The following is a 15,587-nucleotide window of genomic DNA, read 5'->3' on the forward strand; positions in this document are numbered from 1 at the left end:
TTGAAAAATTTCTTTCCTATAATACAATGAGCAAGTGTTTTGAGAATCAACTAGTCAAATGCTATGAATTCAAAACCAAGCCTGACACTCCTAAAATAGTGAAAAATTCAAGTATATAAATTTAAAAATGTTTTAAAATCATACAGTAATGTTATCCAACACTTGTCCACCTGAGAACTGGTCCTATTACACAATTCCAAGGACCTACTTAAATGAAACAGAAAAAAGAACCTCTACCAAATCTGCCTATAGATATTGTTGGAAGGAAAAAAGAATGGATAGTTGGTTATAACAGTGAATGGCTTAAGCTTAAAATAATAAGCAATAGATCCATTTGTTCATTTTTATGGCAGCTTTATTTGGTTTTTAGAAAAATATACACAATTACTGGATCCTCAGCTCTTAAATAGTTTTAAATTAAAGTATGCAAGTATGAGGAAACTATTTCCACGGTTGGAATGCCAATACTGTTCAATAAAGCAGTGGACAGGAATTCTGGCAGCCAAGTCCAACCACTGACAGGAGCAGCAGGAACTGAGCAGGTCATCTGAGTCAGATAGCACAGGAGAGGTTTGTCCCCTTTGTTTGAATTTTAAGAAAAGAAAAGACATGTATATTTAGCTATCCTAACCACTGTACTTTGCGTGTAGATGTTTGGATGTAGGGTGGAGGCCCTTGGAGCCCATGGGCTAACTCTGTTCAGGCAGAGCTCACCTTTCAGGGGGGTGCTCAATGGGTTTATATCTGTTAGAATTACCTGTCACAATTGACTGGTAGCAAATGAAACTCAAAGTTGTGGAGTATTTGTTAATACTGTTTCTTTGGATCAGACCCCTAGTTTCTCCTGAATGTTCTCCTTAATGCATTCAAAGTATCTAAAACTGTTTGTGAAGACAGTTCAGGTGGCAGCTGACTTCCACGGTTTCAAGAAGTTAAGAAGGCAGCAAGGAGTGCCTCAGCTTAGTTTCAATCTCACCTTTTCCAGGAATATACTATGCACTGTACATAAATAACTGCATCCTATGGAAATTCCAGGCCTACCTCTCTAGGAGCACAATTTGGCCCCCACTGCTTCTGGGGCTTCTCATAGAATGGCACACCAGCCAGAGGCCAGTTTGTCATAGGACTTCCTGAGGGGCTTAAAGGGAACTGGGTTAGGGAACTGATACCAGGAGCCATCATCCTCTTTCCTTGCTGTACACACACACTTACTTGCTAAGTAAGCAAAATGTGCTGAGCAGCTTCAGGCTTTGGGCTTTACACACACTTGCCTGATTGGGAGAAGGGTAATGGGAGACAGGAAATGTGCAGGGGAGCCCATTAGGAAGGAGAGGGGAGAGTGCGAAATTTCATTCTCTGCTCCTGGATCTCCTGCTTAGACTTTTGGATGCAGCTGAATATCTCCTTAAAAAGTGCTTTGTATTCTGGAGGGGGCGTGCTGCTGGGGGAGCAGGCAGGCTCAGGGGTGCCAGTGGTGGTCAGATCCCTGGCAGCTGGGTCCCTGGCTGGAGCCCTGGCAGTCTGCACAGCTTTGTGGTACAGCAAGTCCCCCTCCTGCTGGCACTTCAGGAGCAGCTCCTCATACTTGGCCTTCAGGGCACTATACTGAGTGTCCACTTCATGCAGCAGGGACATGCCCCTCTGCTTTACAGCCTTGGCCCTTCGGATGCAGGTCTCCTCGTGGCCCTTCACAATATCATCGCCTGCCAAGCTACTGAGCACCGTCTCACTGCTGCTGCGTTTCAGGGGCCTTCGCTGGGTCTCAGGCAAGGTCAGCAGCATCTCCTCCAGCAGGCTCTGGTCAGGTTCCTTGAAAGGGACCAATAGGGAGTCAGGCACCAGCTTCTCGACTCCATTCATGAAGGGGCGCTCCGACTGCAGCACCCGCCGCATTTCAGTCACCTCAGCCTCCAGCTCCAGCGCCCGGGCCTGGTAGTCGCTGGCGGCCCCCAGCTGCTGCTGCAGCTCATTATTCTCCTTTAGCAGGAGCCCATACTCCTCCTCCAGGCACCCCCGCCTCTGCTGCTCCAGGCTCAGCTGCGCTTGCAACGTCCTCACTGCCTTCTTCAAGTGCTTGTTTTCCTCTTCCTCAGGGCTTGGCTGACTTGGCAAGGAAGTGATCTTCTCCGCAAACACATGGTCATACACGAAGTGTCTAAAAAAAATGTGGAAAGAATATATTACACAGGAGAACAAAGAGCAGAAGAGCAGTGATTTTTTTCACCTAAATGTTTTCGAGGAGCTGTGACAGGAACTGAATTTTCGCCTATTCCTCACTAGAGCAGTGGCTAAAATTGTGTGAGGTGGGCAAATAAAACATGTTTGAAACATAATTTTTAAGACTAATTTCTCTTAGACACTGAAAGTGCTCCAGAACACCCACTCCTAAGACCCAGCAAACAGAGATTTTCAAATGCTATTTCTCCAAGGAGTGGGAGTGGCCCAGAGGTCCCCGACCTTGATTAGATTAGACTCTCCAGGGTAGTCCTAAAAATTATTGACTCCTGGATCCCCTAGCCCAGATTCTGACCTAGCTGGTCTGCCACCTGGACTTGGGGGTTTCCAAAGCTCTCCATGTGGTTTATAACATGCAGCCAAGGCTGAGAGCCATAGCTGCAGTGATTTTTATCCAGGAAAGCACATCACAATCACCTGGCAGTTTTTTACCCACATCCAGAGATTCTGATGTAGGCCTAAAGGAATCCCTTGTATTGCAGTTGGAAAAACTTCACAGGTGAGCTGAAGAATGAGCAACCCAAGGGTGAGACCCAGCAAACACAGAGCTGGCCTCTCTCCTGTTTAGGGTCCTGTGTGACAATATGCTCACCTGCCTCTCACAGGATGGAAAGCCCCAGGAGGGAGGGCAGGAACTGTTTTCCTCACTACTTCTCATGTCCAGCACAGCATCTGATGCACAGCAGGTGCTCAATAAATAGTACTTACATAGGAATTCAATCTCATAACTAAATTGTAAAGGCATTTCTGTAGGCACAAAAACCATTTGCCAGGATTTTTATTTTACTACAATTTCAATTTTTTCTTCATTCTAATGTGAAATACAACCCCCAAATTTGTAGTCTATCAGTTGTGCTGCATCTTATTTTAAACTAAAATTTAAACACATTAAGAGCATGGAAATAAATGCTCCTAAGACTTCAGAAAGGAGTTTTTCATGGAATTACTAATACCCAAGAACTGTATAATTTGCATTTTTAAGTGATTTTGCTCAAACCACTGGTGCTCTAATAGCTAAGTGGTGTTTCTTAAATGTACTTTGCAGCTACAGGGATGCAGAGGCATGTGTGCAGACACCTCCACCAGGACATGCTACAGAAGGTGGGCTGATCTTACTGGCGCAGGTCATAGAGCTCTTTCAGACACGAGAAGCTGGGTGCTGACTTCTGGTCACATTTCCCCTGGCTCCTCCTCCCTTGGCTAGATGACTTCAACTCCTCCACTTGGCTCTGGAGGTGATCGATGTTGGCTTGCAGGCACTCGATTGTTTCAGTCAGACTGTGAGGGACAGACAGAGGCTGATTGTTGCTTGTCATATGAAATTGAGGGCATAGCAGTGAGGAGAGATTAGTTCTTAGCCACTCAAACTGGGCTTTCTTAATTGGAAAAGATTGCTACCTAATCTCTATTCTTCATAAAGAATTAAATTAAACCTTACCCCATACTGACCCAAACCCACAGCAGTCATGATCTATCCTACTTTATACTCAATGACTCCTGCCCAGGGCCTCCTTGATGGATTCTAGAAAGTTTACCTCAGAATCTTCTGCTGTGAGGCCTTGCTGTCAGCAACAAGCTTTTGGTTTGTTTCTTCCAGTTCCCTTGCTGTGACATCTAACTGCTCATAAACTTTTGCATGCTGCTCATTCATCTGCCGCAGAAGCTCCACCTGCTTGGTCAGGTACTGTAAGAGAAAGTGGTTATGATCAGTTACACACTAAACAGATAAGACACCTGCTGCCTTCCAGCACCACTGGGTGTCATGCAACGCAATTCTGAAATGAACTTCCTGGAGTTAGTGACCCCACAGGTCATGAGGGCTCAGTCTCACAAAAAAATGCTCCCACTTTAGATGCCAGTTGCAAGTCCCAGGGACTGCCTGTACTTTTATCTAACTGGCTATAATTTGGGGGTTCCCATGACCTCCCCTCAGGTTCAACAATTTGCTACAAGAACTCACAGAACTCAGGAAACTGCTTTATTTACATTTACTGGTTTATTTATAAAGGAATCAACTCAGGAACAACCAACTGGAAGAGAAGTACTGGACAAGGTGTGGGGCTGGACGGGTGGCAGAGCTTCCATGGCCTTTCCAGACGTACCACTCTCCCACACATCAGTGTGTTCGCCAACCCAGAAACTCCTTCCACCTCATTTCAGTTTTATTGAAGCCTCAGTATATAGGTATGACTGATTAAATAATCACCAGTCTCCAGTCCCAGTTCCCTCCCCAGAGGCTGGAGCTGGGCTGAGAGTTCTAGCTTTCTTCTGGCAACCAGTCCCCATCCCGACAGTCAAGAAATTCCAAGGGTTTTATGAGCTCTGTGTCAGGAACTGGAGACAAAGAATAAATATGTAATTTTTATTATACCCACAATAACACAGGTTTATTTTGTAAAAAGAAAGCTTTAAATCCTAACTGAACTGCCTGTCCTAATAGGAGGTGAGAACAGGTCATGCTTTATATGCTTAGTTCCCCCAGTGCTCACTAACACCCTGTGCATCACTGAGGTTGGGAAAACCCTACAAAGCACATAACACGCATAAAATTCATATCCAACAGGGAAAGCTAGTGAGAGATAATGATCCCGCAAGAGAAAAAGGATGGAACACACAATGAATGTTTAACCAAAAGTTTCTTGTTTTACAGAAAGAAGAAAGCCCAAAGTGGAGGATTTCAGATGATTTTCACTTGAAAAATAATTTTTTCTCTAAGTGAGTTTTTATCAAACAAAAGGGGGGAGGGGGATAAGGGATAATACTGCTTTAACCAGAAAGAGATATTTTAGTTTATTATTCAAAGGCTCTTGTTATTTTTAATTCTGTGAGAATGTTATCACCATAATCCTTATTCATGAAAAACTTGCCAGATTATTTTGGTGCTGCTAATACTGTTTTCTAAATGGCCAAGGACAGAGAATAATCACAATAATGCCTCAGTGTTCTCAGTGTTAAGTTACTTTGATTTCCTATTCAGCTCTACCTGAAGACACTGAAACAGTATATATTCCAGATGAAACATTCATAGTATCTCTCTGGAAAGAAGAAAAAAAGGTAAGTCTGAGGCATCACCAAACACCAAATAGTAACGGACCAAAGATATAACTTAATTTTTTAAAATATATTTTATTGATTATGCCATTACAGTTGTCCCATTTCCCCCTCTCATTCCCCTCCCCCCTGCGCCCCCCTCCCCCCACATTCCCCCCCTTTAGTTCATGCCCATGTGTCACAAGTTCTTTAGATTCTACATTTCCCATACTATTCTTGCCCACCCCTTGTCTATTTTCTACCTACCATCTATGCTACTTATTCTCTGTACCGCCCCCCACTCCTCTGTTGATAACCCTCCTATAATCTCCATTTCTGTGGCTCCACTTCTGATCTAGCTGTCCACTTAGTTTGCTTTTGTTTTAGGTGTGATTGTTAATAACTGTGAGTTTGCTGTCCTTTCACTGTTCATATTTTTATCTTCTTTTTCTTAGATAACTCCCTTTAACATTTTGTAAAATAAGGGCTTGGTGATGATGAACTCCTTGAACTTGACCTTACCTGGGAAGCACTTTATCTGCCCCTCCATTCTAAAGGAAAGCTTTGCTGGATAGAGCAATCCTGAATGTAGGTCTTTGGATTTCATGACTTGGAATACTTCTTTCCAGCCCCTTCTTGCCTGTAAGGTCTCTTTTGAGAAATCAGCTGATAGTCTGCTGGGTACTCCTTTGTAGGTGACTGTCCCCTTATCTCTTGCTGCTTCTAGGATTCTCTCCTTCATTTTCATCTTGGCTAATGTAATTATAATGTGCCTTGGTGTGCTTCTCTTTGGGTCCAACTTCTTTGGGACTCTCTGAGCTTCCTGGATTTCCTGAAAGTCTATTTCCTTTGCCAGACTGGGGAAGTTCTCTTTTATTATTTGTTCAGATAACTTTTCCACTTGTTGCCCTTCCTCTTCCCCTTCGGATACCCCTATAATTCAGATGTTGGAACGTTTTAAGATGTCCTGGAGGTTCCTAAGCCTCTCTTCATTTTTTTGAATTCTTATTTCTTCATTCTTTTCTGGTTGGATGTTTCTTTCTTCCTCTGGTCCACTCCCTTGATTTGAGTCCCAGTTTCCTTCCCATCACTATTGGTTCCCTGTGCATTTTGCCTCATTTCACTTAGTGTAGCCTTCATTTTTTCATCAACTGTGCGATTAAAATCTACCAGTTCTGTAAGCATCCTGATTACCAGTGTTTTAAACTGCACATCTGATAGGTTGGCTATCTCTTGCTCGCTTAGAAGTATTGGCTCTGGGGCTTTGAGCTGTTCTTCTGCTTGAGCCATAATGTTTTGGTTTGCTCGAGCCTGTTACTTATGAGGGGGGAAAGCTTAGGTGTTCATCGAGGTGGGTCAACCCAGCCACTGGGTTGTGAGTGGGGGTGGGGGTTAGAGAGAGAGCAGTGGGGTTTGTTCCTCTCTCTCTCTCTCTCGGATTTCAGTCCCCTCTGCTGCTTCCCACAAGCAAATTGGGCCCTTCTGGTGCTGGTTCCTGGGTGGGTGGGCTTGTGTATGTTCTAGGACCCTGTGGGTCTCTCCAATGAACTCTCCTGTGAGGTTGGGAGCCTCTCCTGGCACCTCAATCCCTGAAAGTTTTTCCAATTGGTGCTTTTAGGCTTTATTTCCTGGCCCTGGGGCCCTGGGTTGTGCGGTCTGTCTCACTGTCTGTTTTTTTTACCTGGTTTATCTGAGCGTGAATGTGTGACTGCGGTCAACCCGCGGCCCTGCACCCTCACTGGGTCTGCCTGTTGCCACCCCATGCCTGGGATCTACCAACCACTGCCTACGTGCCTGGGTTGGTCCAGCAGCCACTGCTTTTCTCTGCAGTGACCCCTGTCCGCCGGCCGCCAACTGCACCCCTCTTATCTGTCTGGATGAATGGTTCATTGTTGTTGGACTGTACAGTTCAATTTTCTGTCTGTTTTGGTTGTGTTTTTGTTTCTAAATCTTTGTTGTCCTTAAATTTGGTTGTGCGAGGAGGTACGGTGTTTCCACCTATGCCTCTATCTTGGCTGCCAAAGATATAACTTTAAAAACACTTTTCTTGAGGCTTAAAAAAAAATCCTCACCTGAGGATATGTTTATTGATTTTAGAGAGAGGGAACCATTGACATGAGAATCACTGATCAGTTGCCTCTTTGTCTGCGCCCCAATCAGGGATTGAACCTGCAACCTAGGTATGTGCCCTGGATCAAACCTGCAAACTTTTGGTGTATGGGATGATGCTTCAACCAGCTGAACCACCCAGGCAGGGGTTCCTGAGACTTTTTACAGAACTATACAAGTATTTGATAAACTAACCAACTCTATGAATAAACATTATAAACAGTCTCACCTCAGTTTAGATCAGGGTTTGCTGCCCTCTCCCCAATTTTTGCTGCAAACTTAAGGAAAAAAATTTTGTTTTATAAGCCTTGAGTTTGGAAATGAACAAAAGAGGTTGTAGATCAGTGCGCACCTAGCTTGTAGGTACTAATGAAATGAGGTAAGTAGCACAGCACATGGCCCCTGTGAAGTCTGTTCTTACTCTTCACTCCCTCAGCCCCACAAGCTCTCCTGGACCCTGGGACACCAACCATTGAGTCTCCTGGAGGAAGCCTTTTCAGAACTGCAGGAGGGTGCCCTTAATCTTGTCCTCTGATTAGCAATATCATAGCAGATTTCTGTATAGAAATGTGTTAATCTCTTAGGAATACTGGTCTGGAAAAAAAGCTTAGAATCACAGGAAAATACATAATGGTTGCAGAAATTTTCCAAGCTGCTTTATATCAAGTATTAGGTCACAAGTCCTCTTTGGGACCGATCCACAACAACATAAAAGGCTAATCCATGGCCATACACTAAATATTAATTTATAGCAGGAACTGTTCCTGCCCTGTAACTGAAATATTCCTGTTCTCTGTAGGACACACCTGCCTCATAGAGGGAGGTGAGAGGCCAATTACACAGAAGCCTTTGGGTGGGTGGGTGAAGGCTCAGAGAAAAGAGATGACCTGATGGGAGGCAGTGACATAGTAGCTAAAAGCACAAGCTTTGGGATAAGAATTTGCTTTGAGGTCCCACCTTGCCATTTCTAACTGGCTGACATTTAGCAAGTAACTTTTTCTAAGGTGAGATTAATTTACCTACCTTATAAGAGTGCTGTGAGATTAACAGATGTAAAGAGTTTAGCATGGTATCTGGCATATGAAAAACTGCTCAATAAGACAGTAAGAGGTAGCTATTGTTATCTTTATCTACAGCTCCATTTTTCAAACTTTACATGTGTTAAGATTCATCTGAGGATTTACTGAAGTACATATAGGAATCTGGGCCCTTTCCCTTAGAATTCTCACTCAGTGAGATTGGGGTAAAGCCAAGATTTTGCATCTTTAGCCAAAAATCGGGCGATGTTAGTACAACTGGTCCTTGGATCACACTTATCAGAGAAATGCTGGTCTTGGCAGTAGAAAACCCTGGAAGTCTCCCCTCCCTCAGTGTCCTTCTCATGGGTCTGGGAGATAGAAGCATTCACTTGGGTAAATAATAATTCTTAAGCTTAATTTTACCATTTCCCTTTATAGGGCATAGTTTAATTGCAGCTATTCACTAAGATTAGGCTATACATTAACTGTATCACAGCAGCATTCTCACCATGTTATATTTTTATGTTTTTAGAACCATAATCCCCTGAAATTACATACCAGTTACCTTAACCTCAAGTGCTTCTTCCTAACTTCTCAGTCCAGCAAAATACTGACTCTCTACAGATAGCTAATCTTATCTATTACATTTTAAAAGTTTCTTTTTTTAAGTATTTTTGTATTGATTATGCTATTACAGTTTTCCCAATTTCCCCCCTTTACCCCCCTCCACCCCATCCCCACAACTCTCCAGCATCCACCACCCCCTTAGTTCATGTCTATGGGTTGTACATAAAAGTTCTTTGACTCCTTTGTTTTCTATACCATTTTTACCTTTCCCCATCTATTTTATGCCTATTAATTATTCTGCTTCTTTCCTGTACCTTCCCCCCCTATTTCCCCCTTCCCCACTGAAATCCCTCTGTGTGATGTCCATTTCTTTGATTCTGTTCTGGTTCTGGTTGTTTGTTTAGTTTTTGTTGTTTTTCTTTTCTTTTCGGTTCATCTGTTAATAGTTGTGAGTTTGTTGTCACTTCATTGTTCATATTTTTATCTTCATTTTCTTAGATAAGTCCCTTTAATGTTTCATATAATAAGGGCTTGGTGATGATGAATTCTTTTAACTTGACCTTATCTGGGAAGCACTTTATCTGCCCTTCCATTGTGAATGAAAGCTTTGCTCAAAAGAGTAATGTTGGATGTAGGTCCTTGTCTTTCATGACTTGTAATACTTCTTTCCAGCCCCTTCTTGCCTTGAAGATTTCTTTTGAGAAATCAGCTGATAGCCTTATAAGAACTCTTTTGTGGGTAACTGTCTCCTCCTTTCCTGCTGCTTTTAAGATTCTCTCTTTGTCTTTAATCTTGGGTAACTTAATGATGATGTGCCTTGGTGTGTGCTCCTCTTTGGGTCCAGCTTCTTTGGGACTCTCTGGGCTTCCTGGACTTCCTGGACTTCCTGGAAGTCTATTTCCTTTGCCAGATTGGAGAAGTTTTCCTTCATATTTGTTCAAAGAAGTTTTCAATTTCTTGTTGTTGTTCTTCTCCTTCTGGTATCCCTATAATTCAGATATTGCAACGTTTCAGGTTGTCCCAAGAATCCTCAGCCTCTCTTCATTTTTTTTGGATTCCTGTTTCTTCATTCTAATCCAGTTGGATGTTTATTTCTTCCTTTTGTTCCAAATTGTTGCTTTGAGTCCTGGTTTCCTTCTTGTCACTATTGGTTCCTTGAATATTTTGCTTTATTTCATTTTGGGTATTTTTCATTTGTTTTTTCATTTTTTGACCAAGCTCAATCAGTTCTGTGGGTATTTTGATGACCAGGGCTTTAAATTCTGCATAAGATAGGTTGGCAATCTCCTCATCACTTAGTTCTGAGGCTTTGCTTTGTTCTTTCATTTGAGCCATATTTCTTTGCCTTGGTGCAGCTCACAGGTTGTAAGGGGGTAGGGCCTTAGGTATTCACCCAGGCAGGGCAACCCTCTTTGCTGCTTTGGGGCTGCCTGGGGGGAGGGTCCAGAGAGGGAACAATGCAGCTTGCCCACTGGTCTCTAGTGCACTTTCCAACAGACTCTCCTGTCAGACTGGAAGTATCTTCCACTGTGGCAACCCCAGCCTTAGCCCAGAGTCGCCTTTGAGTTTCAGTTTTCCCCTTAAGTCAGTCTCTCCTGCACAGCTCTGCCTAGCTAGGCAGCCAGCTCTGCCCCTCAGCCTGCTTGCTGTGGTTTTTCTGAGTTGCCTGAATGGCCCACCTTACCAGTCTGGTTGATTTTTTCTTTAATTCCTTGGTTGTTGGAGTTCCATGCAGTTTGATTTTCTAGCACTTTTGATTGTTTATTGGTTTTAGATTGGTTGCTGTCCTCCTTTTTGGTTGTGTGAGGAAGTGAAGGGTTTCTACCTACACCTCCATCTTGGCCAGAACTCCTTAAAACTTTCTATGGAAAACTTCAAACATGTATAAATGCAGAGAAAATGATTTAATAAACCCCCATCTATATATCATCCACTTTCAATAATTATCAATCATCAGTCTTGTCTCATGTCTCCCACATTCTACATCTTCAATAATTTTTAAAGCAAATCTAAGATATCTAATTCAAGCATACATATTTACATATTTCTAAAAGATAACACTTTTAATTTTTAAGCACAATTCCAATTATATGTAAAAATACCCCAATAATTCCTTAATGTCATCTCTTTCATTTCAGTGTTAATACTTTCCCAACTGTCTCTTAAATGGGTTTACCAGCTTCATCTGTTAGCAACTATCTTTCTTATTTCATACTCAAGGGTATGTTCACCCTAAAATTTTAGAGATGCCTCACTCCCTGTCTCTCCTCCTTCAAGGCCTTTACCCTACTCTCCCCACTCCCACTGGCTCCATTTAATCCAGCAGTTAACCTGGGATTCATGGACAGAATTGAGAGGCTCTTGCAAACTTGGATGTGGAGGAAGTTACATCTTCATCTTCACTAATTTCTCATTGAAATTTAGCATTTCCTTCAATTATGAATGGTGGCAACAAACCACCAGTAGTAGGAAGGGTATTTAGGAATTCATCACCAATAGAAATCATAGATATTTTCATATCTCACTATAATGGTTGCAGCCATCACTATTTGAAATTACAGTAATCTTTAGATTGCCATTAGAGCTTGGTATTTAATGCACTTCATAATGAAACACCACACATTTATTTTTCAATATTGTGATAGGCATTCAATAACAGATTCCCTGTGTAATTCTATGTATGCCAAGTGGAACATTACAGACCTCAGTAGACATCCAAAGAGATGTATGGCACAAAAATAGTCAATAGCCCTGATTACCCTTTAGGTCTCTGTTCAAACAACCTATTCCAAAGCCTTTCAGAGCTCTTCTCCCAAGGCACCTGATTAATTTCCCTCAAAACACTCAACACAATAATAAACAACCGAACTATTTACTTGTTAATGTCATAGTCTTTCTAACCTTCTTCTCATATATTTGGTCAATTTAGCACAATTCTTGACATATAGTAGGGACCTAAAAATACTGCCAGAATGACCATTTCTAGACCTCTGTTCACAACAGCTTGTGCTTTGCAAAACTCAGCTGCGATGTGTCCAGGGAGTGGACTCAAAGGTTTCAAGAAGGGCTTTAATTTTATCCCTTATGGGAAAAGACTGTTAGCCACTGATTCTCTCTCCTCTTGCCCCATTTATAGATTATTTCTCTATATTTATTCCCCTGGCATTGATACTCCCAGTAATCTGAAAGACAGTAATTTATAATTTTTACCAGCTATTATGTGGGTCTCAAGTTGCTGCCCCTTTTTCAAGAAATAATGCTCAAATTAGAGTCGTGGCCAATATATAAGAAACAAGTCAATATGCAACTAAGCACAAAGAGGCTATGTGAAAAACTATAGTAAGTCCCCCTCATTTGATATATAAAAGCCTGTGATAGCCGTGGCCAGTAGTTCAGTTGTTAGAGTAAGTCGTCCCAATACACCAAGATTGTGGGTTTGATCCCAGCTTGGGGCACCTACAAGAAGCAACAAATGAATGCACAAATAAGTCGAACAACAAATTGATGTTTCACTCTCTCCCTCCCTCCTTCTAAATCAATCAACACAGAAAAAACTAAAATGAATGAATCAATCAATCAATAAAATAAATAAAGCAAGCAAGCAAGCCAGCTAGCCTGTGATAAAAACACAATGAAACCATTTAGGAAGACTTTGTGATATTTTGGTCTAGTAGGACTTGGCTTTAAGAGATAACCCACAGAATGGCAAGGAGCTTGTTTTCACATTGTAGGAGTCCAATCTTATTATTATTAAAACTAATCAGAAAACCTTTCACTTCTCCAAGAATTTGTGATAGGTTACCTAGCAGAGGAGCCCTAATTGGTCAGCAACTTAAAACCGAAACTATTAAATCTCTCAGCAAGTACTGATTTAAGTGCATAGAACCAGAACTCTATATAGGCTTGATTTTTGATTTCAAATTATTATCTTATTTCTACCTGACATTTAAAAGTACATAGATATGCTTCAAATGTTCTGGTTTCCTCAATTCAGAATCTCTGATACACAAACTCAAATGAATCTGACTGGACTGCCAAGTTCCCAAAATTCAAGTGCCAAAAAGACTTTATATACAAAAGTATTTGCCATATTCAGTAGGGGAAAGGGAGAAACTTCAGTAGATAGTGAGAGGAGAACGTGGGGGTAGCAAAAATGTCAAGAGTAACAAAGTTTATAGGCAAGAGTATTAAAGTTTAAGTGCCTTGAGTTATCTCACACATATCTTGAAATTTGCACAGGTCACTTCAACTATGAGCACAAGGTTCATGTTATGCACAAAAGCTATAAGTAGGCCACCTTTACAACTGAGGCAAATGCTTGAGAAAGAAAGGCCAACGGGATTATGTTAAAACCTATTTGCAATTGCAGAACCCTGACCTGGAAGCTGGGAAATTGATACACATAACCCAAACTAAAAACACTTTCCCTCTTAGGGAACGGAATGGAATGGAAATTTGGCTTTTATGCAGTGTTGGGGTTCTCCTTATGTTAAGGATTAAGCCCAAGTCCTCTCAGTTTAGTATCAAAATGATCTTCCACAATACTGAAGAAATATTTTCTATTATCTTTGAAAAACCTCTTTACCCTGATTAAAATATTATTTACCCTGTAGGAAATTTAAGGGGGTAAAAGCATGAATGTGAAAATAAAAACCACCTCTAATTTCACTATTAAAGGCTTGGTTTGTTTTAAGATCTGTTTTCCAGTAATAGAAAAGATTTTATTTTTTTTATGAATTAAGATTATTTTATTACTAAAATTCTTAACACATAAATAAACTGCAGCAATTTATACTGTCATATATATGTGTGTGTGTGTACACACATACAATCTCTTCTCCTCAGAACATCCCTGTTCCAATGTCAGGCAAGCATGCTTATCACTGTTATACACGGATCAAATAGGATCTGAGAGGTAATTTACATGCCTAGGGTCTGTAGCTATCTGATATAGAATGAAGGGCTTAACCTTGAATCTTCTGAGCCCAGAGCTCTTTCCACCGAGGTGGAGACCCATGGTTTAGAAATTATTGAAAATGCTTTGTAAACTAATTATTTCTGTTAAGATATGGATTTCAACAGGTATTTATTGATTATCTACTATGTGTGAAAGACAATGAATAAACACAGCAACACAGCCTTCAATGTTGCCATGGGAAATGGAGCAGGTGGGGCAGAGAAGAGTAAAACAAACAAATGTAATATACAGTAGAATATTGATAAATGTAGTAAAGGAAGCATAAAGTGTTTTAAAATTTTCAAAGATATGAGTTCTTGAAAGGATAGCTTAAAAGGCCAGACTACTTTATTCTTTAAAAAATTTTTAAATTATTTTTCAATTACAGTTTACTTTCAATATTATTTTGTATTGGTTCAGGTGTACAGATTAGTAGTTAGACAATCATACACTCGACTTTACATCCCCATGTACTTTACATCCCCATGACTATTTTGTAACTACCAATTTGTACTTCTTAATCCCTTCACCTATTTCACCTAGTCCTTCAACTTCTCGTCCATCTAGCAACCATCTATCTATGAGTCTGTTTCAATCTTGTTTGTTCATTTTTTCCTTTTGAAACTGCTTTTATTTACTTATAATTTTTTATTGTTATTCTGTAACAGTTGTCCTAACTTTTCCCCCCTTGCCCCCTTCCCCCATCCTACTCCCCATGCCCACAGTCAATTACCACACTGTTGTCCATGTCCACGGGTCATTCATACCTGTTCTTTGTCTAGTCCCTTCCCCTTCTTTCCATCATTATCTCCCTTCTCTCTCCCCTCTGGCGGTTGTCAGTCTTTTCCATGTTTCCATACCTGTGGTTCTATTTTATACATTAGTTTACTTGTTTTTCTGTTCTTCAGATTCCACATATAAGTGAAGTCAAATAGGGTCTGTTTTTTCTCTGACTGACTTATTTCACTGAGCATAATATCCTCTAGGTGTATAGGTGCTGTCACAAAAGGTACAATTTCATTTGTTTTATAGACCAGATTACTTTGAGTGGGAGGGTCAATGTCTGTGGGGTAATGAAAGTTCCAAGAAGGGAAGCAACACAAATACAAGGCTGTAAGTGGTTTCCATGATTATTGGAACTTTAAGAGAATCTGATTTTTTTCTGAGGGTGTCAGATCTCATTACTCTCCAAAGCTTCTTTCTTCCCTTGCACCTAAGGAAAATGTTTGCTCTGGATTCTTGAAAAATTAGCTGCTCAGATTAACACTGAATAAAAGTGACAAAGGCTATAGGCATCTCTGAAGTCAGTCATTACTTTCAATAGGTTATTTAATCTTTTTTACATTAAAATGATGTCCAACATAAATAACACTGATCAATTTTTTAAAAAAGATTTTATTGACTTCCACCAAGATGGAGGCATAGGTGGAAACACTGTGCCTTTTCCCACAACCAAGTTTGAATACAACAAAGGTTTGGAGAACAAAGACACAGCCACAAAACTGAAAATTGAATTATATGGAAGTCCGACAACCACTAAACATTCAACCGGGACGGTAAGAGGGGCGGAGCCAGCAGCGGAGCTGGATCGGGCAGAAAAGATCCCCAGACCCAGGCACGCAGGTAGCCCGGACCCAGTCAGGGTGTGGGGCAGACTGACCGAGGTCACA

The 15,587-nt window shown here is 41.2% G+C and overlaps 1 protein-coding gene across 2 annotated transcripts in view; it reads right to left on the reverse strand.

Annotated features, from left to right (window-relative positions):
- Positions 1-331: 331 nt before the first annotated feature.
- CDR2 (cerebellar degeneration related protein 2) overlaps positions 332-15,587 on the reverse strand; it is a 36,783-nt gene continuing 21,527 nt past the window's right edge. Inside the window, exons 3-5 of one of the 2 annotated variants that reach the window (XM_037059466.1) lie at positions 3,771-3,919; positions 3,352-3,513; positions 332-2,155 (exon numbers count right to left, since the gene is read on the reverse strand). In XM_037059466.1, the coding sequence (XP_036915361.1) occupies positions 1,321-2,155; positions 3,352-3,513; positions 3,771-3,919 (1,146 nt within the window). In that variant the 3' untranslated portion in view covers positions 332-1,320. The remainder of the gene's footprint in view (positions 2,156-3,351; positions 3,514-3,770; positions 3,920-15,587) is intronic. The other variant, XM_037059467.1, reaches the window with a different exon arrangement.

The sequence above is a fragment of the Sturnira hondurensis genome, unplaced genomic scaffold (genome assembly GCF_014824575.4).
Source record: "Sturnira hondurensis isolate 20B ecotype Veracruz unplaced genomic scaffold, ASM1482457v3 Scaffold0010942, whole genome shotgun sequence".
Lineage (NCBI taxonomy): Eukaryota > Metazoa > Chordata > Mammalia > Chiroptera > Phyllostomidae > Sturnira > Sturnira hondurensis.